Source organism: Onychostruthus taczanowskii, unplaced genomic scaffold, assembly GCF_017590055.1.
Source record: "Onychostruthus taczanowskii isolate IOZ18803 unplaced genomic scaffold, ASM1759005v1 scaffold121, whole genome shotgun sequence".
In the NCBI taxonomy this organism is placed as follows: domain Eukaryota; kingdom Metazoa; phylum Chordata; class Aves; order Passeriformes; family Passeridae; genus Onychostruthus; species Onychostruthus taczanowskii.
In genome coordinates, this window is record NW_024498363.1 from 578,159 (window position 1) to 602,648 (window position 24,490).

The 24,490-nt window shown below is 36.0% G+C and overlaps 1 protein-coding gene across 5 annotated transcripts in view; it reads left to right on the forward strand.

Annotated features, from left to right (window-relative positions):
- Positions 1–24,490, forward strand: part of HOOK3 (hook microtubule tethering protein 3) — an 84,738-nt gene that overhangs the window by 32,456 nt on the left and 27,792 nt on the right. For all 5 annotated transcript variants that reach the window (XM_041395928.1, XM_041395929.1, XM_041395930.1 and 2 more), the window contains exons 5-14: positions 1,469–1,601; positions 3,687–3,754; positions 10,900–10,962; positions 12,392–12,475; positions 13,532–13,695; positions 15,794–15,934; positions 17,412–17,613; positions 20,907–21,017; positions 23,578–23,665; positions 24,237–24,306. In XM_041395928.1, the coding sequence (XP_041251862.1) occupies positions 1,469–1,601; positions 3,687–3,754; positions 10,900–10,962; positions 12,392–12,475; positions 13,532–13,695; positions 15,794–15,934; positions 17,412–17,613; positions 20,907–21,017; positions 23,578–23,665; positions 24,237–24,306 (1,124 nt within the window). The remainder of the gene's footprint in view (positions 1–1,468; positions 1,602–3,686; positions 3,755–10,899; positions 10,963–12,391; positions 12,476–13,531; positions 13,696–15,793; positions 15,935–17,411; positions 17,614–20,906; positions 21,018–23,577; positions 23,666–24,236; positions 24,307–24,490) is intronic.

The following is a 24,490-nucleotide window of genomic DNA, read 5'->3' on the forward strand; positions in this document are numbered from 1 at the left end:
TGCTGTTTTTTATCTCAAGATAGTTATTATGTAGTCTATCCTTCATTTTCATATTTCTTTCAGGGCTTTTGATGGCTTTTTTTGGTTCTTTTTCTTTAAATTAAATTTTTTCTCTTGTTTATTTCAAACTCTGTGACACCTTCGCATCCTTGGCTTCTTCCTAGTGTCTGCCAATTTACTTACTCCTTCAGCTTTCCTTAACAGTAGTTTTATGGTCAGTGACTATCAAGTCACTGTAGTTTTGTTAACTTAAACCCAGCATTGCATTTGAAAGAAATTCAGGAACTACAATATCAATATATAAATGCATACCAGAATCAAAACACATTGTATTTTCTGTTAATGCAGTCTGTGTATGATGGTAATATTTTCCATTGTGGTTGGTGTATTCACAGAATTCTTTTGACCTAAAGAAGGTCTTTTCCAGCAAGGATCAATCTGTGTCCTTTAAAGTATGCAGAGATTTTTAGTAATGTTGAAGTTAATTCTTTGAGAAAACTGCTTAAAAATCCTACTGTTTCACAAACAAAACAAACTGTACATAGTCAGAATGAAACCACAATACTTCCACAAAACCCAGCCCTACTAACTTTACAATAGTTTGTGTTTTTGTATTCTTCCTGTGCGCTATGTTTTTTGTAAATGCCTTAACCTGATTTCTGTTTTTCTTGGGTATTGCACAAAAAAGAGCATGCAGCAAACACATGACTGAGTCCCTCTATATAGTCATTGTTTCCTTATCGCACCCTGTTTAAGAAGTTACAGTTTCTTTTTATCTGCAATTAATGTGTCAGTGATGTGTTTAATTCCAAATTTCATATTCATATTTTCAACCCTCTGTTCAGTAAAGAGCAATTTAGCAGAATTGTCTAGTTTCTTCTACTGCCAATCATTAATCCTTAATGATCTTTAATGATAAATCAGATAACACTAATAGCGAGTCACACGGGCTTTTGTTTTGCAGGGTTTTTTCTTTCTTACTGCATGTGGGCTGTTTAATTGCATATCATTGTACTACTACCTCAGATTCTCTTCCATGGAACAGCTTTCTTAGCTGTAAGAGTTGTCAGATATCCTTAAATTTGTTAAAAGTGTGAGGTCTAGTGATCTGAGTTTTTTGCCGTCTTGTATTTGTCATCTGTCAGTGTTAGATATATGTATTGTATAGGTGAAACATTTAATGTTTCAGCATTTAATTCTTTAAGAAAAAATCTTCCTAAGTGTTCATCTAGCAGTTACTTGTGCGTTGAGACAATCATGTTTATCTTTTCACAAATGTTATTGTATCAAACAGTATGATTTTAGAGTGGGATGTTACATAAAGCAATTTGTTTTGAAGGTGTATACAAAACTATAGTAAAGCAAGAGTGAATTGCTGTTGTTGATTCTGAATCACCTTCCTATGAAATAAATTGATATGTATATGTGCAGTGATATACAGCCATGTATGTACCTTGTCTTTATGCAGATTCTAGGGCAACAGATAAATGACTTCACTCTTCCTGATGTTAACCTGATTGGAGAGCATGCTGATGCTGCAGAGCTTGGAAGAATGCTTCAACTTATTTTGGGATGCGCTGTGAATTGTGAACAGAAGCAAGGTAATAAATTTTGAAAGCATGTTTTCTTGGTTATTATGCAAATATTAAGGAAAGAAGTTATATTTCTTGGGTTCCTGCCAGAAACAGATTTTTTTTTTTAAATAATAATGATGACCTTAGTTTGTTGTACAGATAGTAACTGTTTTTTGGTGTCAGCTTCACTGCTTTTGGAGAGTCAGACTGGAATTGAATTTCCTTCCAAGATGAGTATTTTCAGTTTTGGTTTCCTGAGCTGAAAATCGGTATACAAAGACAAAAAATTCTTGGGTACACCTTTTAACAGTTTACGAGGTAGATCAGGATAGTTAAGAATGGAAACGTGATTATTGCATTATACAGCATAACTCTTGAATTCCAGGCATCATTTTACTACATGGCCAAAAGCCATCAGTGTGACTGGTGCTTGGTCTGACGATATGTCTGGTGTGAACTGGTTTTCTGTAGTTCCTGAGATGTTTCTATGGAGTTGGCAAATAGGAAAAAGTAATGCTGGCAAACATGCTCTTTTGGGCAACAGCTGAAGATGGAGCATGATAAGGTCACCCAAAAAGTCACTTCAGGCCAATTGCCAGACAACTGAATCCCACTTTAGCAGTCCCTGAAGGAGACTCCTGTGTCTCTACCCACGTGGCACTGACTGGAATTCAGAGCTGCACAAATACAGTAGAGATCCATTCATCTTTCTCAAAGGTGCCAGAGAGGATGTGATGAACAATGGACATGTTTGTTAAAGTGTGCTACATCTCATGCTCTAAATTTTCTTGGGGTGTAGGCTGTAAATTGTTACCCAGTTATCTTAAATTACACTTCATTCAAGCCAGATGAAGGTATCTGCAAATGCAAACATTTATTCTAAATATTTTAAAAAGGAAATTTAGTCATGTGTGGGAAAAATAGATGTGTTGGAAAATAAGACTTTTTTTTACTCTATTTGTGTGACAATTGCATCAAATAAGTGTGTCTTCTAGATACAGCTGATTTTGTGTTTGATGGCTGCCAAGATTTTAGGCCTTTTGTCTTCCTCTTGCTTGGTGCATCTTAACTTTACAGCTGGTTTCCCCTTTCCAGTTTTCCTAGGTAACTAAATCACTTTAGTTTCTCCCTCTGAAATTAGTTCTGTTCTCTTAACCAGGAGGTCATCTGGATATTCTATTAATTAAAATAGAAGTAGTGTTCTTCCACAAGTACATAAATAACTCTGGTTTACTAAACCTCCTGTCATCTCTGTTTTATATAAAATTATCTTCCCTTTGGATAATCATTTTTTGTCATTTTCGAGTGGGAAGTGTATCTTGTTCTTGTGTCCCCTTAACTCTATCAGTCTTGGCATTAAAAATGCACACTTGAAATACCAGAACAATCAAATTTTATGTACTTTGAGCAAGATTCAGCATGAGGAAATTACCCACTTGAAGGTGACTTTTTCCCCCAGCATCTTTATCTTAATCACATCATTAAAAGAATAAAGGAGATGATGTTTGACTGGAAACCATACTGGGCAAGTCATTTACTCCTTGACTTAGTCTAAATGTCAGAATTTGTTCTTCTGGCTACTGTATCATCTTACAAGGCACCTCTTGTGTAGCTCACATGTACATATAGCTGAGAACTTGAAAAGTGGAGGGGACTTAATTTGTGATGTACTACAGAAATAAGAACAGACACCAAAAATGAACATGAAAATGATTTAAAATAGGGGTGCTGTAGGAAGGCAGGCTGTTACTGTTACATTTACAGAAAAGGACAACCTATGCATGGATCATGTACTTCAAGAGCCTGAACAGTTTCGGAACAGAGTGAGAAATGGATAAAAGTAGTTATTTCAGAAGTGTGATATGCCAGGGGAGGAAAAAAGGTAATCATGTACTTTTTTCATTGTTGTAGAGTTCAAATAAGCCTGGATTTGTATCTGAACAGGTTTGTGATAAAATCTATTTTAGTTTGTTGGGGTGGAACTTGACTGGTGCTTATACATTTCAGTGTCATCCCTGGCATCTAGTAATTTTCTAGGAAGGATGCAGCTTCTGATCTTGCCTTCTATGACTTGAGTTTCAACATTGACATTTCAGAATGCTTTTATTTCAGAGTACATCCAGACCATTATGATGATGGAAGAATCAGTTCAACATGTTGTCATGACAGCCATTCAGGAGGTATGCTGGGATGCCCATAGTGTGTGAAAGTTCAGTCTTTCATTATTTTACAGTAGTATGCTTTTTCCTGCTTAGGAAAAACTTAGTTGAAAGTAAAGAAAATAAGGGGCATAAGATTTTGCCTTTTTGCAATGAAAAATTATTTTTTTTTCCTTAGAAAAATCTTGCTTTATGTCAAAGAACTCTGGTTGAATGTCCCACTTTTCTTTAAATCTAGAAGACAAACTTCTAGATATTTTTGGTACTGGGTTCCCTTTCCTTTTCTTTTCCCACCCTGTGAATCCTGAAGTGCACTAGATTTATTTTCTGTGGATAACCAGTTACTGCAGAATTTTGTCAAAATTTGTACCTTGAAACTGCAAAATTTCATAAACTGTTTTTTTTTTTTTTTTTTTTTATTTAGTAGACAAGTGAAAAGAAAGATAATTGGGTAACATTATTGTTTTGTCAGCTGTAGTGTTATGAATTGGGTAATGATTATGTCAGATGAACATATATGAATAATACAGTAGACTGGTATGTTTTTAGAAGTCAGTGAGTATACTGCAGTCCGTTTTGTAGAAGTGCTCTTCTGTGGTAAATCAAAACCATGGTGTTAGCAACTGAACCCCCCCTGTGACTTACAAGAAGTCTGAAGTGCCTATAATAAAAATGCCTAACAGTCTGCAGTTGTTTACTGCAGGGCAGGCCACTAGCTAGAGCAGGTCACTAGCTAGGGAAGGCAGGAAACCACTAGTAATCCTGTTTCCTCTGAACCAGAACAAGAGAAACTAAATTCCACATTGAGCTTCAGAGCAGTTTCTCATCTCTGTAATGTCTGAATAGAGGAAGAAATACCAGTGAGCCTACAAGGGAATCTCTCCACAGTCATCACTTTGACCAGTGCTCTATCCATGCAGTCATACATACAGTTGTCTGTGTGTGGACTGCTGGCTGTAACACAGCAGAAAGGACTTTGGAAATGAGCATCAAAAGAATTGTTGTCTAAATTATCTTCCACTCAGTGCTGCCAAGCACCAGTTTGCTGGAGTTTTGGCGTATTTTACTTTTTTGTAAGTTTTGTAAAGTATTTTGGTGGATTTTTCTAGTGTTTTTTATTAAATCCAAATTGCAGCATCACTGTCTTCTGCACCACCTTGAAATAGAAAAACTTTCTTTATCTTCCTTTTTTATGTTGAAAATCTATTCAATTTTTATAAAAGTCTCCTTTATTTAATAAAATAACCCATTGAAGCAGCTCACAGTTTTCAGCATTTAATGGGTAAACTTTGAACTTGTTCAGTGTGTGTGCCTTTTTGCTGACATGATGAGTAGAAGTCGGAAGACATCACAGGGTAAGAGTATGTTCTTCTGGAACAGATATTTAAAATTCAGTGAATCAAAAAGCTTAGTATTCAGCTACTGACACAGTTCTGAGTGATTTTAATGCTACTTCGCAAGCTTAGAAATCGAAGGCATTTGAGGACCAAATGAGGAGGATCTCAAGTGCTAAATGAAGAGGCAAGAAAGTGTCTCAGACTTCGAGGCACTTTGAGAGCAAGGCCTCTCTCCATTATTTTCCAATGGGCTTGGAGTTTGGAGACGTCCCAGTCAGCTGGAAGCCAGCAAATATTATTCCAGTTTTCAAGAAGAGAAAGAAAGGTGCTGTCAGTTGTAGGCCTGTCTCACTTCCGTGTCTGGAAAAATTATGGAGGAGGTTACTCTGGGAGTTAGGTCATACCCAGCACAGATTGATACAGGAAGAGTTTAAAGGGGTGAAACTTAATGGGATCTTGTAAGGATCTTTTCTATTTCTTAGACTCATAGCAGCTTCTAGAATTCAAGTGACTTACAAAAAGCAGTATGTAGGAAATTAGCTACATATGAATATTTGAAAAGTTGGTATATTACCTAATCCAAACATTTTAAAGCATTTGACATTGGGTGTTGTCTTCAAAATTAGGTATGTCAGAAGACCTAAGCTTTACTGATTTATTATGTAATTCATTTTTCTGCTTCAGCTGAGCACGTACAAATTTTTTTGATGCTTCTTTGGCTATTGTAAATAATTTTGCTCATGAAAGTATTTCATATGGCACAATAGAAAAAGTTTTCTCAATTTTTTATGAAGAAGCTGATTTTTCAATGGAATAAGCAGCATTTTATATGCTAAATTTTATTCAGTTATTTCATTTGTTATTAACCTGTGGTTCTTCATAACTTATTTTCATCACTTATTTAAATGTTTGAAATATACCTTGTGCTCCATAAAGGTTTTATAAATGAAACAGTGGTTTTCTGTTAGTTTTTCAGTGCAGTCAAATTGGTCTGGTGTGTTGTCTCCACTGACAGATTAGCATCTGAGATGCTAATCTGCAGATGTAGGTATCAAAATGCAACTTGTGCACAAAATACAAGACTGAATACATTCGTATATGTAATATAACAGGGTCTTTTTATTTCATAATTTTCAGATTTTTTAAAGGCCCAAAATATTTTTTTAGAGAAATTATTTTGCCCATTTTATATTTCCCTTTCCCCCTTCCCCTTCTGTCATTTTCCCAAGTCTCTTCCTTGGGTGGCCAAGTTCATTGTTGATGAAGGTGGTAGCTAAGGTAAACAAATTATTTTCCTTTGCTGTTTAGAACATCTCTAAATTCCATCACATAGCAGCTCTCTGGGCAGGTCAAGCTGAGAGTCAAAATAGTGTCAGGAGTAGTGTCAAAACTTGCCGAGGGGAGAGTAGGAAAGGTGCTTACTCTCCGGAGTAACACCAATGATGTTATTTCCACTTTTTGGTTTTGTACTGTTTTTCCCTCTATTTTTTCCTGATAAAAAAGATTTTTAAAATATTTTTAAAAGATTTATCTTAAGTAAAATTATTTTTTGAATAGTTAGGAAATTATATAAAAGTATTTTATTGGGTCTATCAACAGATAGACTGGAGGTAGACTGGGTATCAACTGGAGGAAGAAGAAAGTCCAGCTGCTTTAAAGGATATACAGTATCAAATATAGCCATGACTCATAAAAACTAACATAAAGATGTTCTAAGAAAGAAAAAGAACGTGAGTACAGAAGCTAGGTTTTGACATTGTTTTGTGGGCATTTAAGTGAGCTTATACAGTATTACTAACTGTAGAAAAAGCATTTCAGATAAAGCAAGTGTTTTGGATTTCAAAGTCAACTAAACAGAGCAACTGTGTTTGCAAAATCATGTGTGGGGGAAAAAAAGCTTTCATAATTCATGTTATTCATGCATGCAGGTTTTGTGATAGTTCTACCCCTTCCCTAATCTTCATGTATCCATGACAACACAGCTTGTTCATATTTTACAGTGAAAGCAGTTAAAAAGTGAAGGTTTTAATAATATAGGATTAGCAGACCTACAAGTATTATGTAAGCTATCATACCAAAGCTATGAGCATGAAAAAATGTAGATGTAAAGAATTAACAGGGAATGACAGCTGCTTCTTATAAAACTACACAGATAACTGTAAGAATTGTCATGTTGTCCAGGTAATTGCACCATTGAAAATCCATACTGACCTCTATGCAAAATAAACCAGAAAAAGAACAAGCCTATAAATGCTAGTTGCTAGTTTATTTCACTCTGGGAAGCTCTTAGGCAGGATTTTCTTTCTCCTGCAGAGGCCCAATGCAATCGCTTGAATTTGCAAGCACATTTTTGATGTTTCCCTTTTTATAATCTCTGCACATTTTTTATAATCTCTACACCCTCTGCATACTCCTCCATTAAAGTTATGTGTGAAAATAGTTGATTATACTATACCTACACTAAAATATGAATTTGGAAATGAAAGCCAGTTCGGGTGCTGCAAAATTGTGGAGATAAACTTTATTCCCTTTGTAGTCTGGTCCTGAAGAAAACTTACATATGTGAAGGGAAAATGGGAAGGACACTTCCTTCTGCTTTTTATTCTCTTGACTGATTTGAAATACAAATGAAATAAAGTTTGCCCCTCTAAACTCAAAAGTATTACTATTGATCCAGACCTCTCAAGACCATGTACTCTAGTGTCATGCTTGCAGGTTGCATGTGAAGTTCTGAAATGACATCAGTTTTTCATGAATTTTTTCTGACTATGAGCTTTTAAATAAAGAAAATATATAGAAGAAAAAACATTATGGAAATTTGCTTTCAAAATTATTAAAAGTATTGTAAGATTAGTAATAAATAATGCAGACAAAGCTGATGTGCCATTAAGCAGGTAAATGATTAAATGAGCACTTTGCAACTCTAAATTTCAGTAATATCAGAGAATGCTGATTGACCAGAAACAAAGTCAAGAATAGGGAAAACTAGGCAAGCCTCTTATCTTGCATTTTTCAGGTGGATGGAAGGTGTAGTGTGTGTTTCAAGTTGATATGCCTATCTGTATGAAATCTTAAAACATGGCATTCAGTAAAAGTTTTCTTCTTGAAATTTTAAAATCTGAAGGAAGAAAGAAGTTTGTGTAGGTGAGTGGAGTTGTGTGCTCTATTGGCTGTTCTATTTATGGTAGAGTTTTTGCTTCTCAGTGGGGAGAAGTTGTGTACAGGCAATCCTGAAGCAGAGCATGTGTAAACCATTTACATATTTACAGTATGTGGGGGAGATGTGTAGGGAAAAGATGGAAGCACTCCTTTGCCATGATAATTCTACCTTTACATCCCACTTCTTACAGTTCTTTTATTGTTAACTGATGATCAGAAGTTGGATTCCTGTGTTCCTTTTGAGTTACCTAGCGATCTCATGCTTGTTCTTTGTCTGGTTGTAGTACTGGGCACAAAACGATCCCTTAAGTTTCATCTTTAGCTTTTCCACTATGCATACCCCAGACCATCCAATTGCAAGGTGCTTTCTATTGCACTGAGTCATGTGAGATACATCTGCACGTGTATCTGTGGCTTTTACTCTTGGTGCCTCATTCACCTTTCCTCGTCACATTCTTAATGTACCCCGTGGAGTGAAATTCACACATGCAGTGTGCATTCATGGTACACCCAGAATATGTATCTCCAGTATCTAATCCTACTCCAGATAATGTCCTCTTTTCTGGACATTTCTGCTAACGGTTCTCAAGGACAGGATGTTTTGGGAAAGATGGCAAAACTTGTTGAAGAAAATAGGGATTATATTATTAGCCATGGCCTGGCTTATGGAAAGTCACAGAAAGCAATGACACCACAGTGGCCTCTAGTGGGTTGTTTGGTCACTTGTATTCCTTCTACTCCAAGTCTTGGGCAGGCCCGTTGAGCTGGTTTTTCAAACAGGAAGTTGTGTTAGGGCCAGAAATGAGTGGTGGCTGTTAGGGACATGTTGTACACCCTTGCAGGCTGCATGCAGCATGGGACCTGCCTGTTGGAAAGTGCTGACTTAGCAGGCAGAACTTAGTTGTATGTGTGTGAGTACATGTGTCCGAAGTGTGTTTGTGAACAGCATTGTGGAATATAAAATACTGATACGAGTTCAGCATTTAGCTAGTATGGGAATATCCCTGTTAGTCATCTGGAAAAGCTGGTGAAATCCAGTATTCAAAGTGTGCATGAACATCACAGAGCAGGAAGGGTTTGAGTGGTTTTGTTTAAATGATAATCAGCTTAGAAAACAGGGTCCTAAATTGAAGATAAGTTTGTAATGCCATTATATATGGTAATGAAAAAGACTTCATTTTTCAGGGGACAGCTCTGAGACTAGGGACTTTGTAATTATTGTTGCAGAATGTAGGCTTGATGTAATGCTTCTTCATGGAGTAGTTTGTCATTGTAAAGATGTAGAAGAAAACGGAAGAAATTTGGCAAATGTTGTCACAGTGTGAGGAGGACTGCTGAGGAGATACGGATTATTCTAAATAATGCAGCTAAATCCTAGTTAAGGAAATGGGGAAAGTGAGAGAAATGTGAGTGTATGATTTGAATGATGTAAATGTCAAACAGATTTTTCACTTGTACATGGTGATAATAAGCAGACAGGATTGAGAAATGAAGGCTCTGTGTATCCCAAAAGATCTTGCTAAGGAAAATAGTGCAAAAACACTGATTTCTAGAAGGAATAAAGGAAGTACTGTCTCTGGAGAGAGTTACCAGACTAGACAGGAGATTTCAGGGAAGAAAACTTGTCCTGATTTTGGTTAGGATAACGTCTTTTTAATTGTAACTTTCATGAATTGCGTCATTGGAGAGGTCTTAGAACATTATGCATTTGGACAGAAACCATCAGTGCTGTTCTGTAATGATGTCTTTTGAACTAGTTACAGTGTATTTCTCATTTGCAAGACTGTTCCTGTTTTTGTCTACAACTTTTCATAAGAACATTACTTTATTATGTTTGCTTAAGCTGTGTGGGAGGAGATTGCTGAGCTACAACTTTTGCTAGGTTTGATTTCACTTTTACCAACTGGTGCAGTGGATCGTTAGGTTATTATAAGAAAACTTACTGTTTTTTTCTTTCTTTTGATCAGTACATCAGTCAGTTTTGTGGGATTGATTTGAGGGTTTGTATCGAGGGTTTCGCTGGGGTTGTTTTTTGTTTTGATTCATTGCTTTGGTTTTTTAATTATCTAGGCCACTATCAGCTATTCCTGCACTGAAATAGTACACAAGGAACTGTAATACTCATTTCAGGAATGCACTCTACTGAATTACTTTTTAATGTTGAAAATGACAGACAACTCCAGAACAGAATTTTTATCACCTTTGTTTTGCACTAGTAATTGAGATAGTCGTGGAGTTGAGTGAAATAAATGAATAAATTGATGTAAATATCCAGGTAATAGAAATATGAAAAAGCCACTCACTAGCAGAGAAAAATTAAAGCCGGGTATTCCTTGGTGTGTTGATGTCTACTATCATTCCAATGCCACTGCAGTAACATCTTTAGTGGGATGTTCTGTAGGCTCGTCATAGACAAGGAATGTGCATTGTCAAAAGAAAAAGAGATAAGGTAAGGTTTCTTTTATAGCACTCTAAATAGTACAAATTATGAAGATTTTTTTCTTGTTCTTGTTTCTGAATGTCGTATATAGAAATGAAGTTGAAAACTTTCAAATTAATTCAGATTAAAGCTCTCAAAAGTAAAAATCAGCTTGGTATTTCAGTGAAAACTTAGGTTTTAATATAGAAGTAAATATTTGCTTTTTCTAATCCAGTGTAATCTAATTGCAGTTGATGAGTAAAGAGTCTCCAGTCTCTGTTGGAAATGATGCTTACGTTGACCTTGATCGGCAGGTATCTAAGACTAGATGTTTCTTTTCTTTCAATCATAGTGGATCAGCGGCCATAATAAGAACTCCATCTTTTTTTTTTTTTTTCTTTAATCATTAAAGGGTGTTGTGGAAAAGTAAAATAAGAAGCAAAGAACTAAATCTCAGTACTTCAAGCCCTTTAGCTTTGTTAATTGAGTTTGCTTCTACTGTGTATTTAAAGGATATGGAAAAGTTGATTTGACAAACCAGTCTAGCTGTATGACATAATAGTGCAAAACTGCAGATTGGTACAAATCTTTAGGCATGGAGAAAGAAAGATAAAAAAGATGTACTATTTGAATAAATGTTTTTATCTGAGTTCCTATTTCCAAAGTTTAAAAAAAAAACAAGAACAACTGCTTCTATGGGAATCTTGGAATTGCTGCAAAACAGAAGAGAAGTTTTCAAATGCAATCATTCCCAGTCTGATATATTTAAAAAATACCCAAACCAAATTTTTTTTACTAGTTTATCCGCAAGCTAACACTGTCCTCCTTCCTCAGATTTTTTTCTAATTGAGAAGAGTAGTACAGTGGTGCTCACTGTATTCATCCATTATGCTTTCTCTGCAGAAATATGTAAATTCTTGCAGATGAAGTTAATTTATTGTATGCAAACAAGCCAATAAGAAATAAACTAGCAAATGCAAGGTATGATGATGCTCTTTGAGAAAGCTCATTTAAACTCCATAATATATAATAGTACATATATATCTGTATCTATATACATAACATGCATGAACCTGTTTTATCAGACCAGTTTTCTTGTAGCTATGTTTTCTATGTTATCTTAACTGCATTCATTTGCAAACAAGTGAGACATATATCTTTAAACATTCAGCCTTTGAAGGGAAGTATTGGAATATTTCCCACTGCTTATAAGGTTTGGTGCCCTTTTTTAAAAGGTAGGCTTCTCTATCACATACTATTTTTATTCCTGTTGTGCACTAGAAATAGCTTCCAGACACTAGAAATATTTTACCCTAATTGTCCATTCCCTGTATTCCACCTTCCAGTCCTTTCTGTATTTCAAATGTAGATTGAAAATTGAAATTACGCACTCTTTGCGTCTGTAAAGAAAAGTGGTATTGACAGTTTTTTTTGGTGTAGAGATTTGGTGAGTTCTTCAGACCCAATTTCTTCTGAAGTTTTTTACTCAATTTATAGATTAGATGTGATATTTCTAATGTAAAAGCAAATGTTACTTTAGGTATATTTACTTTTTACTGGTACACAAGCTAAACAGTATTCACATCTGTTTCTTTTTTTTCTTTATATGAACAGAATTGCTCAGTTTTCAAAAATTTAATGTATTACCTCAATGTAAAAATAATTTTACAGTATGTAGTTCAGAATATTTTTCAATGGATCATGTAGGGTGATGAAAATGTAAAGATTTCTTGTTTATAATAGCTGAAGAAAACTACAGAAGAATTAAATGAAGCACTTGCAACAAAAGAAGAAATTGCCCAGAGATGTCATGAGTTAGATATGCAGGTAAGTTTGCTATACAGAGTCTGTATAAATTTTGAAGTGGAGAAAAGTTGTATGAACTTTTAGGTGGCTGAAAATAAGTACTAGCATAATTTTTATATAATATAATTTTTATGAAACATAATTTTTATAAGGGGGATGAAAATGTCACAGTAATTGTTTTGTTTTCACTTGTGCTAGGAGAATGAATATCATTGTTTTCTTATCTTGTTGCCATGTTGTCAGTATTGTGATTCATAATAGCAAAACTTTTCATTCAGTTAAGAAGGGTTTGAGCTGTGTGGTAAAACTTTTGCCATGGAGAGCTAATACAAGTTCTGCTGTTGTAACAGTTCCAGCTAATCGTTAAATCCCAGTCAGAAGTTGCTATAGACCATTAAATGTGTATGGGTTTAACTAAGTCTTAAGTAAAAGTAAGTCTGTAAGTAAATCGATACTCATCTGGAAGACATGAGGAGTGTGAAGGGGGACCCTGAACGGCATTGCTATTGCAACCCTACTTTGAAATATTAATTCACGTGTTTTGTAGTTCAGTGACTGTTGGAATTAATAAAGCTGGTCTTTGTTTGTTGTGGTTAATATATGAACCCATGTTTCAGGTCTTGGAGCACTTTGGGTTCTTTCCGCTACTGCCTGTTTTCCCAGTGTTAGTGGAAAGTGGGCTATCTTCAGGGCTGTGTTCCTGTTTCAGGCCTGCTTGCAGATGGCCTTTACTGTGAAGAGCTAGTTTTATTTGTTTCTAGGGAAAAGATGCAGATTTTATTATAATGAAGTTACCTGCTGACATAACAGACTTTTTCTTTAAGTGTTTGTGTGAAATACGTAAAAGAGTGTGTTTCCTAAGTTGTAACTCTGCTCCTAATGTTGCAATATGTTGGTTACTTCACGCAGTAATTGAATACCTGTTCAATTATACAATATATTCTTTTGAAATGTGATTAGTGAAGCCTGCATGTTTCTGTTTGTGGCATCTGTTGATACTTCATTATGAACATGAAAAAATACTGCTCTCTGTACCTGGGTAGGTTAATTTTCCTCTTCATACTTTTATTACAACAGGTTGCAGCCCTCCAAGAGGAGAAGAGCAGCCTGCTTGCCGAGAACCAGATTTTGATGGAACGTTTAAATCAGTCTGATTCCATTGAAGATCCCAACAGTCCTGCAGGTCGTAGACACCTGCAGCTGCAGACACAACTAGAACAGCTCCAAGAGGAAACATTCAGGTAGAAAAGCTACACTTGGTTAGGTTGGTTGTTTGTAGCTGGCAGTAGCGGTGACTTAGACATTTCTGCTTCTGCTGCAAATGTGAATTAGTATAATGGATGGTGTGTAGCCACAGTAGTACAGTTTTTAAAGTGATGTATACATTATAATTTCACTCATTACAAGGTGCAGCATTTAAAAAATTACAGATTCTTAATGCTGAAGTGTTTTATATGTCACTCTGCTGTGAGTTACTTTGAATTGTTTGTGTGCAGTCATTTCACCCATGTTTAGCAAAGTCAGTGAGAAGGAAAAGTAGCATGCTTTCCTTTATGCAAATTATTCTGCTTGTATTTTTAAGGTCTAGTAATTCCTAGATGAAAGTTAGCTACAGGGTGTACTGCTTGTGGCATTATCAACATAGGTAGATATGTCCTTACCTGAATTTGAAAACAAATTTCAGAGATGATGAAAGATAGAGATTATCCATCTATGAGTTCTGCACTTTATTTACATTTCCCCCATAAGTGAAAATACAGTTCCTCTTTAAACATCCTTACTGGTCCTCTTGACTGTTCCTTTCAGGCTGTGTAAGCCTGATGCTGATGAAAGCTGGTTCACTTCACGATAACCTTTTTGTTCTCTTTCCCTTACTTTCCTTCTCCTTTGTGGTGAAATTTGAGTGAAATTGTAGTATTTCTTTACACTGCCAGCTTTTCTTTTGTTATCTTCTTCTCATTGCTTTTTTCCAATTCTTACAATATATGCCTTGTTACTTTCCTTTTTTTTTCTGTTTTGCCTTTTTTCCAATTCCTCATGCTAAACCTTTCCTGCTTATTCTGACATATCATCTCCCATCAGTTCCTTGAAAAACATTCCATGTTTCTCTTTCTTTAGTGCCTGGATTTTTTTCTTTTTATACATCTACCATGTAAAGGAATAAATAATGGGGTACCGCTTTGTATCTCTTCTGATTCATCTCCATGCTCTGCAGTGATTCCTGCCTGAATCTGGTATCAATTACTGTTCAAACAGATTTTGTCCCCATATTCAATATCTGCCCTGTCTGTTACTGTAGTTTCAGGTTCTGAAGGTCATTCTAAACTGTTTTCGTATGTGAGACTCATTCCTGGTCTCCTTTACCTCCTTCCCCTGTTTCCATATTATGTAGTTTCTGATGGCAATTTGTATGTGTTGCTTCCAGCTCTACCTGATCAAGCAGAACATTTGTACACCTTAAGTGGTGCCTTGTGCGGTATACCACTTTTCCTCCTACTCTTGCCTCTGTGCTTTGACTCTTTTTGTCTGTTATGATTCAAATCTTTGTTGTTTCTCGTGTGGATGACTCAAAGTTTTTCTCTTGTCTCCATCCTTGTAGATTGTTTTTGGACTCCTTGAATTTTTTTTTTCCTCATGCTCTTATCTCCTAACCTGGGTTGTTTTTGTTTTAATTTCAGAGCGAAATCACAGTAGGACTTTCTGGTTTGGGTTGTGTCCTCTTCTATTCATTCAAAATACATTGAAAATTTTCTATTACTTACTCCCTTTGTTCACTGCCAGGTTAACAGAGCTTTGGCTATGCATAGTGTTTGCAAGCAGTTCAGCATCTTTGGTCAGAGTTCTTTACTTGTTAACTAAATAGCCTGGTTCTCCAATGTACTGAGCATGCACAGGTTCTTTATGAGTAAATAAATAAAGCCACTTCAGTGACAGGTCTATGACATTTATAACATCTTACAATCAGGTCAATGTTGTTGGAGGTAGATGAGTTGTACAGCTGAACAGAATAGAATAAAGATATCTCATTCAAACTGTGGGTGTCTGACTAAAAATTCTCCTTAAGCTTCCCTTGTGTTAAACTACTGTTACAGAAGGAAATCTCAGGTTTTGTTTTTACAGGAACATATGTTACCTTGTGAATTTTCAAATAGAAAAACTGATATTAAATTGGGAGCATTGATAAAGTCAATTTGCTTTTACATTTTGAGTAAGCACATTGTGGTTTTTTCCTTCATTGCAGCAGGAGGCTATTTTGTGAGTTCTTAGAGGGGATGATGGGGAAAGGAATTGTGGCTCAGGATGAGAAATTATTTCTTGGGTTTCTTTTCATTCTTACAGATTAGAAGCTGCAAAAGATGACTATCGAATACGCTGTGAAGAACTAGAAAAGGAAATTGCAGAATTGAGACAACAAACAGAAGAGCTTACTACACTGGCAGAGGAGGCTCAGTCTTTGAAGGATGAGATAGATGTACTCAGGTAAATTTTGTTCCATTAACTCTTTTTTAACTACTACCTTTTAATCTGTATAATTTGTGTACTTAATCTACATTATCTTTTGTGTAAGTAATTTAATATTAAACACTTTAAATGCCAAGATTCTTTAGATCCTCCAGTTTAGGTACACAGATGGACGCACAATTCAGCTTGAGTGAAATAGTTGCTTGTTTTGTACCTAATCAATAACTACTAGTAAACTTAGTAATTCTATGCAAATTCATGGTTATAACAGGGCACTCACTGGTCTCTTTGAGTATGCAGTATTCACCTTCATCATGCCTCAGGCATCTGTTCTCATCAGAAAACTAGGCTGTTTCCTTTGCTGGGTTTGCATTGTTTGGACTTTGGGTGGTGCTTTTGGTTTATCATGTAATACTAGTGTGAACAACATCTGTTGCAGCTCTCGTTCCCACTGGATTTTAGCAATGAAAGTTGTCATGATTTGATGATAATAGGGGTTTGTAGAGTCGAACAGCCGCTTTTGCTATGGAGCATATTCCTTCAGTATTGGCATCTCTTGCCATGGGTTATTCAGAGCAGTTACTCATTCTCTCCAGCAAAACTTATTTAATACTGCTATCCCTGATTCACCATCAGCCTTCTACCAAAGCTGTCTGTCTTCATCCTTTCTGTCGTTAATATAAGGAATGAACCCATCAGGCTGCATAAACTCTGTGGGTGGCATGGGTTCAAAGAGCAATTCCTTGTCCCAAGAGAGAGGCCCTGCACCTCACTGAGGATTATACAGAGCTAGCTTGCCATAAACCGATGCATTAATTCAGTGGGAGATTCCCTGGATTTCAGAAGAAATTGGGTCTATAATTGGTTGATTCTAAGATGAAACTGGGAACAGTAATAGTAGCAGAAATCTTTGGGCAAGGTGAGTTCCATTGTAATCTTGCGAGTGCAGCAGGTGGATTGATAAAACTCTGAAAAGCTGAAGCCTGGTGTTTCTTTTTCTTGTGTCCTTCTTTTTTTTAGAAGGAATCAAGTTTCAAAACTGTTATGGTTCTTCTATATCACCAAGTACAATTTGTCTAGCAGAGAGATCTTTATGATTTTAGTCCTGGTTATCATTAAAATGAACTGAATGGCAGAAACTTTTCTTCTTTACCCTTGAAAAATTTAGGACAGAAGATAATTTGGAATTGAAAGGAAATGAGTGGGAGTGAGGTTGTTTTAGCTATTATTTTAAGGTTGGAAGCAGATAAGAAGGTTGTGTTAGAAAGAGGGATAGGATCTAAAAGAAACTTCAGCAGCGGCTCTTAGAGTTGACAAATAGTTATGGGAAGAAAACAGACAAAGTGAAAACATCAGTAGTAGGAGGATATGATTGCTTTATTGTTCTTCCCATGAATGTCTTCTGCATTAAGAAAAAACTGTAAAGAAGCATTTTAAATTCTGTTAGTTTTATTAGTTTTTGGAGTTCAAATTTGATACAAATCTGTCCCTTCAGGCATTCATCTGATAAAGTAGCCAAGTTAGAAAGCCAGGTAGAGTCATACAAAAAGAAATTGGAGGACCTGGGTGATTTACGGCGGCAAGTGAAGCTTTTAGAAGAGAAGAATACAATGTACATGCAAAATACCGTGAGCCTGGAGGAAGAACTAAGGAAGGCCAACGCAGCACGCAGTCAGCTGGAAACATACAAGAGACAGGTGAGGACAGGCATCATCAATGCTGTAGTATTCTCTGTTGTTCAGCACTTTGTCTTCATAACATGGCTAATACCTCAAAGTAAAAAAAAGCTGTGAAAAAAACAACTCCTGTTTAAAAGACTTCCATGTTTTATAGGTACTTGCTACCTTTGTCCTTTCCTGCAGCTCTTGTCATTGCTACAAGTTTGTTATTTTGTCAAAAAGCAGTATTTCTTGCATTTAAAAACTCAGCAGATGTAAAGTTGGGTTTTTGGGTTTTTTTAATAAAATTAATCCAAATTTGTATTCAGTAGTGGGGCTTGAATTAGAGGCTGTTCTTTCAAAAAAAGTATCAGTTTTTCACTTACAATTTTCCAGCAGCGAGGAACACAGCACAGCTAAGGTAAGTTGTTCCTGTGGTTAAATAACTCCTTTTTTTAAGGTTCTAGTTTCTCTGATACATCTGAATTTTTCCACTTAAGAAGACAGGAGGACACGTTATCCTTGTTGTTCATGTGCACTAGTGGAATACAAAATGTGTCAGCAGCACACTCTGTGGAGTGAAAGGCACCTATTTATCCTCCTGCTTATCCAAGTGCCATGTGATGCTGTTTCTGTAAAGGTGTGCAACATATGCTTAATCTTGTTTCTGCTTCTGTCCTTCAGGGACACTATATCATTCTGGTATTCTTGTTACAGGGCTAGACAGAGCATGGTTTATTAAAGCAGTAGTGCCTTCTCTGTATTTGTGACTGATCAAACAGTCACAGCACAGTTTACCATAGAATAAAGTATAGAAACAAGCACTAAACAATACTGAAAGCCCAGGAGCAATGTGTCTCCCTAAGATTTGACAGATTTTTCCCCTGTGCTTGGTGATCTCAGTGTTTAAAACAAATTATTTCAGCCTATGTGAGCTAATTTTAAATACAGCCCAAATGATTTTACTGGAAAAAAAAAAGAACTTGGACAAGAAAAATTGTCCAAGGAGGCAAAGAGAAATGTAAATGTAGAAAGGAATAGCCTTCCACACATGAGTAGTATCAAGTTTACTGGCAACCCAATATTTCACTCTGTTAAACAGCTGAACATGTGGTACTGTTGTGTAACCTCAGTGTCTGCATTTGATTATTCTTATTTCACCTACCAAAAGGATTTTGGAAGGGCCAGTCCCATCAGTTGTGCTGCTGAAGTACTCCTTTTCTTCAGTATATTTTACACGTAGGTTTTCCTGTATGAGGAGCTTTTGTGTGGTGCAAAACTGTTTCCTGACTGAGACTGGAAGAAGCCTCAGGTGTCCTGTGGCAGATGTGTTTTTCTTCACCTAACTATGGTGTCTCAAAATGAACACTCTGTGTTTTGTCTTCAGTGTCTGTAAGACTGGGCTCCTTTTGAAACGTGCCTGTGACTCATAAATCACAAAATTATTTTTCTGGGAATTCTAAATTGTGCTATCAGAAGTAAGCTGGATATAAGGCCTGTGATATTATGTCACTGCTGAGTTCTAGTGTGTTCCTGTAATGGAATATGTCTTGTCTGGTGTTTGAAAGATCCAACCTGATTCATGAGGACGCCATTAGAGAGTTATTTCTTTGGCTTATAATCATTGTGCATTGCAGATCAACATGGTTCATTCAAATTTCTATAGTAATCTGCAAGGAAATTGCATCTTCACTGCATAGAGCAGTCCCTGTGAGGTGAGGTTGAGTGGTACTGTTTTGTTTTCACTCTTCTGAGAGCAAGCACAAGCCTTTTCTAAGAAACTTTATTTCGGCATAAAGAATTGAAATGTAAAGACTGCGGTTTTTGGTGTTTTTTTGTAATTTTAATTCAGCCCCTTTGTGCATGTGCATTCTGATGCATATTTAACGGTATGTCTTGCTTTTATTTGTTGCAAGATTCCTGCTTTTCTCATTCCACATACAGATGACGCTTAGTGAATGTGATAGCAGTCATTTTTTTTAATCTTCTGCATTACCATGACACCGTATGTTTTTCTATACACTCACAAATCCTAATTCAAGACAAATTTATTTCCTGCAGTGTTTTTCTACATACCATAACCTTAGCGTGATTGGTTACAAACATAGATGCATTTTTTTCCATTTGAAGTGAAAACACTAGTATTCTGCAAGTGGTGGCACTGTCACTGGTGAAGGCCTGCAGTTGTTTGTTATACCTGCAGTTATTCTGATAGCCTTAGTGATAAATGTCACATCTGAAAAATGAAATATTTTCATATCTGACATGTTAATTTCTTTAATCTCAGAAAACACAGGCCTGTGCTGGTTTTGCAGCCTTTAATTTAGGAAAAACAGCAGCAAAGTCCTTCTCTAAGACTTAGGACCATGCATATTTTAGGCCTTGTAGTTATTTTGCTATAGTTGTGGACATTGAAAATAAAAGGCCATTAGAACCACTGGGGAATCTTGATGTAGGTATGGCTATTGCTTTAATCATTTCCTTTGTAATCTAAAAGCCATGAAAAAGCCTTCTTATAAACTATTTCAGAAGAAGCTGTAGGTCTTTAGCTGAGTCTTCATTCAGCTTTTGTTTTTGCAGGTCAGTCTTTATTTAGCTTATTTGCTCTCATGCTCTCTGCATTATGAGCTTTACTAGTGTTCTGGGAATGAATCTTTGCTAGTAAAGGCTGAAAGTTTTGAAAAGGGAAGACTTCACTGATTTACCTTCTGTTGTGCTTGGCTTTCACATTTCTGCTCACTTAATTTTAAGAGTTCTTTGCTGATCTGTAGCTGAAAGCATACATGTGGCAGTGTTTCTCACTGAAATAAAGAAAACTGTTTGGAGCCTGTAGCTGAATCTTTGTTAGTTTATTAAAAATTATAAGGACATCTCAGGTTAGGGAATATTACCTGGCTGCATAAACTAGTAGCTGAATTCTGAGTAAGGCTTATGAAGTAAAGTAAACAAAAGACTGGCTTTCCTCGGAGTCTTTTCTTTTTATTAGGCTTTTCAGAATGCAGAAAGATTTTTTCTGCTGTTCCTAATCTTTTTGATCCCTAGAACTACATGGATTTTTTTCTGCAAACCTTGCTTGAGTTTAAATTCTTGTTTTAGATGTAGTGAAAATACTTCACATTTTTTCTCTTTTGCTTGCACTAAGATATAATATTTGAATGCTTTTTATTTTGATGAAACACCGAACAACTGATGAAAGAAGTTTTTAGTATGTCCTATAAGTAACTATTTCACTTGTTTTACAACATAACTTGTGGTGCATTGTAATTGGCTACTTTGTCTTGTGTATTTTGTTTTAACATTTGTAGACACATTATTGATTCTTGTTCTCACAGGCAGTTGAACTACAAAACAGGTTATCTGAAGAATCCAAGAAAGCTGATAAATTAGATTATGAATGCAAACGTCTGAAAGAAAAAGTAGACAGCCTCCAAAAAGAAAAAGATGTAAGTGCCAAGGTGTTATTTTTTTGTTAGTAACAATAGCAACTTTGTATCATTTATAACACAGAGATGTGGTAATTAGAGTTAGTCGTCTTTTTAAATAAGGAAGTCTTTTTTCCTCGAAAATTTTCTAATGTTTGTGTACAAGATAGTTTTTGAACTTAAGAATTGTACAGCATGGAATAAAGTGACTGTACAAAATCATATGCAACCCATTTTTAAGAGGAAAAGCCTTTATATTTGGCATCTGAAGTTGTTTCCTGACCATTTACCATGAGAAAGTTAATAAATACCCAGGGTAAATATTATGTATTCTGAAAATTTACAGAATAATTATTTACAACAGGGTTTCTGCAGTATCATCCTAGAACTAAATTCCTGTTGCTTTTTCCCCCTATGACATTCTTTGGGGTACCATCAGCATGGTTCTCTTTGTGGAGTCATCACTAATATAGGAAGAGTCTTAGTAGTTGTGTAGAGGGAAATGTCCTTTGTGGCAATCTCACCTTTTATGACCGCTCCTTGTTGACCTATCTTGTGCTGCCTATGTGGAACACACAGGGTAGATACGAATTTATCGCCTTCTTCTTGTGTCATTTGCTGCTAGTGATTCTGTGATTAATTGCTTTGTACTCTCTTGCTGAGACTGATCCTTCCGACGTCTCTTACACGCTGTTGTTTCTCAATAGTTGATTTCAGCTTGTTTCTTATCAATCTATATGCAGGTGGTTCAAACTACCTAAAATCAATGTCAGCAATTGCAGCTAGCTGTTTCTTAGGCATGTTTTAATTAAAAGTCTATTGATCCAACTATCAGAAACTCTGCAAGCTTTTTCCTCAATAGTCATATTTCATGTCCAGTTATTTCCAGATTTCCAAACCCAGCACTTAAATATAATTTGAACTGAAAGTTTTCAGTTATTTTATGTTCATAGGCCATTGATCCCATTATTTATTAAATTTTCAAGCTCTGATAGACACTTGACCTTCACATCACTTCCATCTGCCCTTCAAATCAGGCTGGAATGCTCATAATAGCTGTGTTGGTATTGTGCTTTGGCCTTTCTTTTCTGCTTTTTATTTTTAAATTATTTTTTTAAATTCTTTTATGTTGAACAGTGGTGAAGTTGTTTCAGTGGCTTATCCATGGCTCAGCGGACCATTTCATCTTGCACAAAGGATCTGAATTGCAGGCCATTGTTATGTAGTTTTATGATTTACCCCTAACAAATAGCTTTTTTTTGAGCTAGATGTTGTTCTTAATTACATTCTTTTGAATGGATATGCACCTGTGGGAAGTAAATTACAGCTAAAATTCCTTCATCAGGAGAATTTAGTGATTCACTGTATTACCTACTCTTTCTGTTCTCTGTTGTCAATATGTATCAGTAAAGTAGCCCACCACAGGCTACAAACTAGGTAGGGGTGTCTTGTCAGCTATATTTTGGAAATAGTTACTGAAATTGATTATATTCTTTTCGTTATGTTCTGGTAAAGCATGGTAGTGTTTGATATCTTCATCAAAGTAGCTGGGAATTTTACCTCTGTGTTATAAGTACTATGATAATTATTGAGCTGCTTGTACCAGTGAAGCCCTAGAACTTTTTCTAGTCACTAAAATATTCTGGCATTTGGCAATCAACTGTTAGTAAAATTAAATGCTGTCAGCCAACACAACTCCATGCCTATACAGAGGCAAGGTCTATCTTGGACCATTTGGTAATACTGAACATGTCTGATTTTGGAGCAAACTACAACTTGAATCATTACATCGTAGCAAATTCTTTCATTTTATTGACTCTTGGCAACCTTCTGGACAAAAACTTGGTGTTACCTGTAGATTCTCATTTTTTCACCAGAAGGGTAGTTGTGCCACATTGAAAGAGTATTTACCTGATGCTACATCTGTCTGGATCCCAAGGTGATCCAGTCCTGTTCTTCAGTTCTCTTTGGACTGAGTCTTAAGCAATGAGTTTTCTTTCATAGCCAAGATGCTGGTGAATGACAAGGACAGCTGACACACAGAACGAATGTGATATGGAAATGTTGCTCACACTTTCAGTGGTGAAAGACAAACAAAATGAAGTAAAATCAGTTTGTTATGTTGACTCTGTACATACCTGTTCGTTTTTCCACTCCTGGCTGAATCTTTGATTCATGGTGAGGGAAAAATCTGTGGTCTCTCAACTGTCTTCCATTTCCCTTGGAATCAACCCCAGTGAAAGGAAAACAGCTGAGTGTCCCCGTGGATACTATTTACTACCTGGTACCAGAGCGTTATACTTGGTCACTAATTTCTTGATTTTGTAAGCTTATACCCCTGCTATTTTTAGTCCAATCAGATCAGCAACCCTTTTCTGAAAAAAAAAAAAAAACAAACCCAAACCACTGTTCCTGTGGAATATATAATACTTACATTTATTCTGTTGTGGAATAGACTGATACCTTAATTTGAAAGTAATTTCTAGAGTTACATTAAATAATTTTTAAAATTTTGAAGGCTGTTAGAGATGGATTTAGACTGCCAAGACTGATATTCATTCTCTTTCCAATTATTATTCAGAGATTAAGAACAGAAAGGGATTCTTTGAAAGAAACTATTGAAGAACTTAGATGTGTACAAGCTCAGGAGGGTCAACTCTCCACTACAGGTAAAGGACAAATAAGGAGATTAAATGCCTCTTTTCTAAAGTGTACACGAGTTTTCTATAGAGTGTTGAATGTGGTTTTGTTTAGCACAGAATAAATTTAAGCTCTTCTAAAATCAGCAGTGGAAAACTTCAAATATTCATAGCTTTATAAGCAAGCAAAAGCTTTGACTGTTATTTGAGTCAATCATAAATTTTAGTCTCCTCTCCAGTGGGATATTTTTGTAATGTATATCTGATTTCTATATAGTTACATAGTTTTCTTTAGAGACGTATTTTCTCCTGATGTTTCCTGTGTTATAGTTCATTTGTATGTGCAATTTTGTGTACTTTGTAGTTCTTAGATAAGATAATGAGCAGGAAATAAACTGCAACATTATTTCTTCAGAATGCATTGAATCAGATGTAATGGACCAAATGAAAGAAAGACCAAATGAAATGGTGTTTGTCTGTCAGTCTTGCTGTAGCCTGACTTTGTGTCATTTTACATTGTCTAGCAGTAGTGTGAAGCTTCTAGAACAATGTCTACTTCTTGTCATGTGAAAAAGTCAGTGGTATGCTTTTCCTTACTCAGGATTGATGCCTCTGGGAAGACAAGAGCCTTCAGACAGTTTAGCAGCAGAAATCATTACTCCTGAAATAAAGTAAGCTAATGTATGCTTTGTTTTACTAACCTCTACAATGGTCAACGGCAAGTTGAACATTAGTTGGCAGTGCCCTGGCCGCCAGGAGGGCCAACTGTGTCCTTGTGGGGCACCAGCCAGGCAAGGGAGGGGATTGTCCTGCTCTGCTGTGCACTGGAGCAGAATCCTGTGAGCAGTTTTGGGT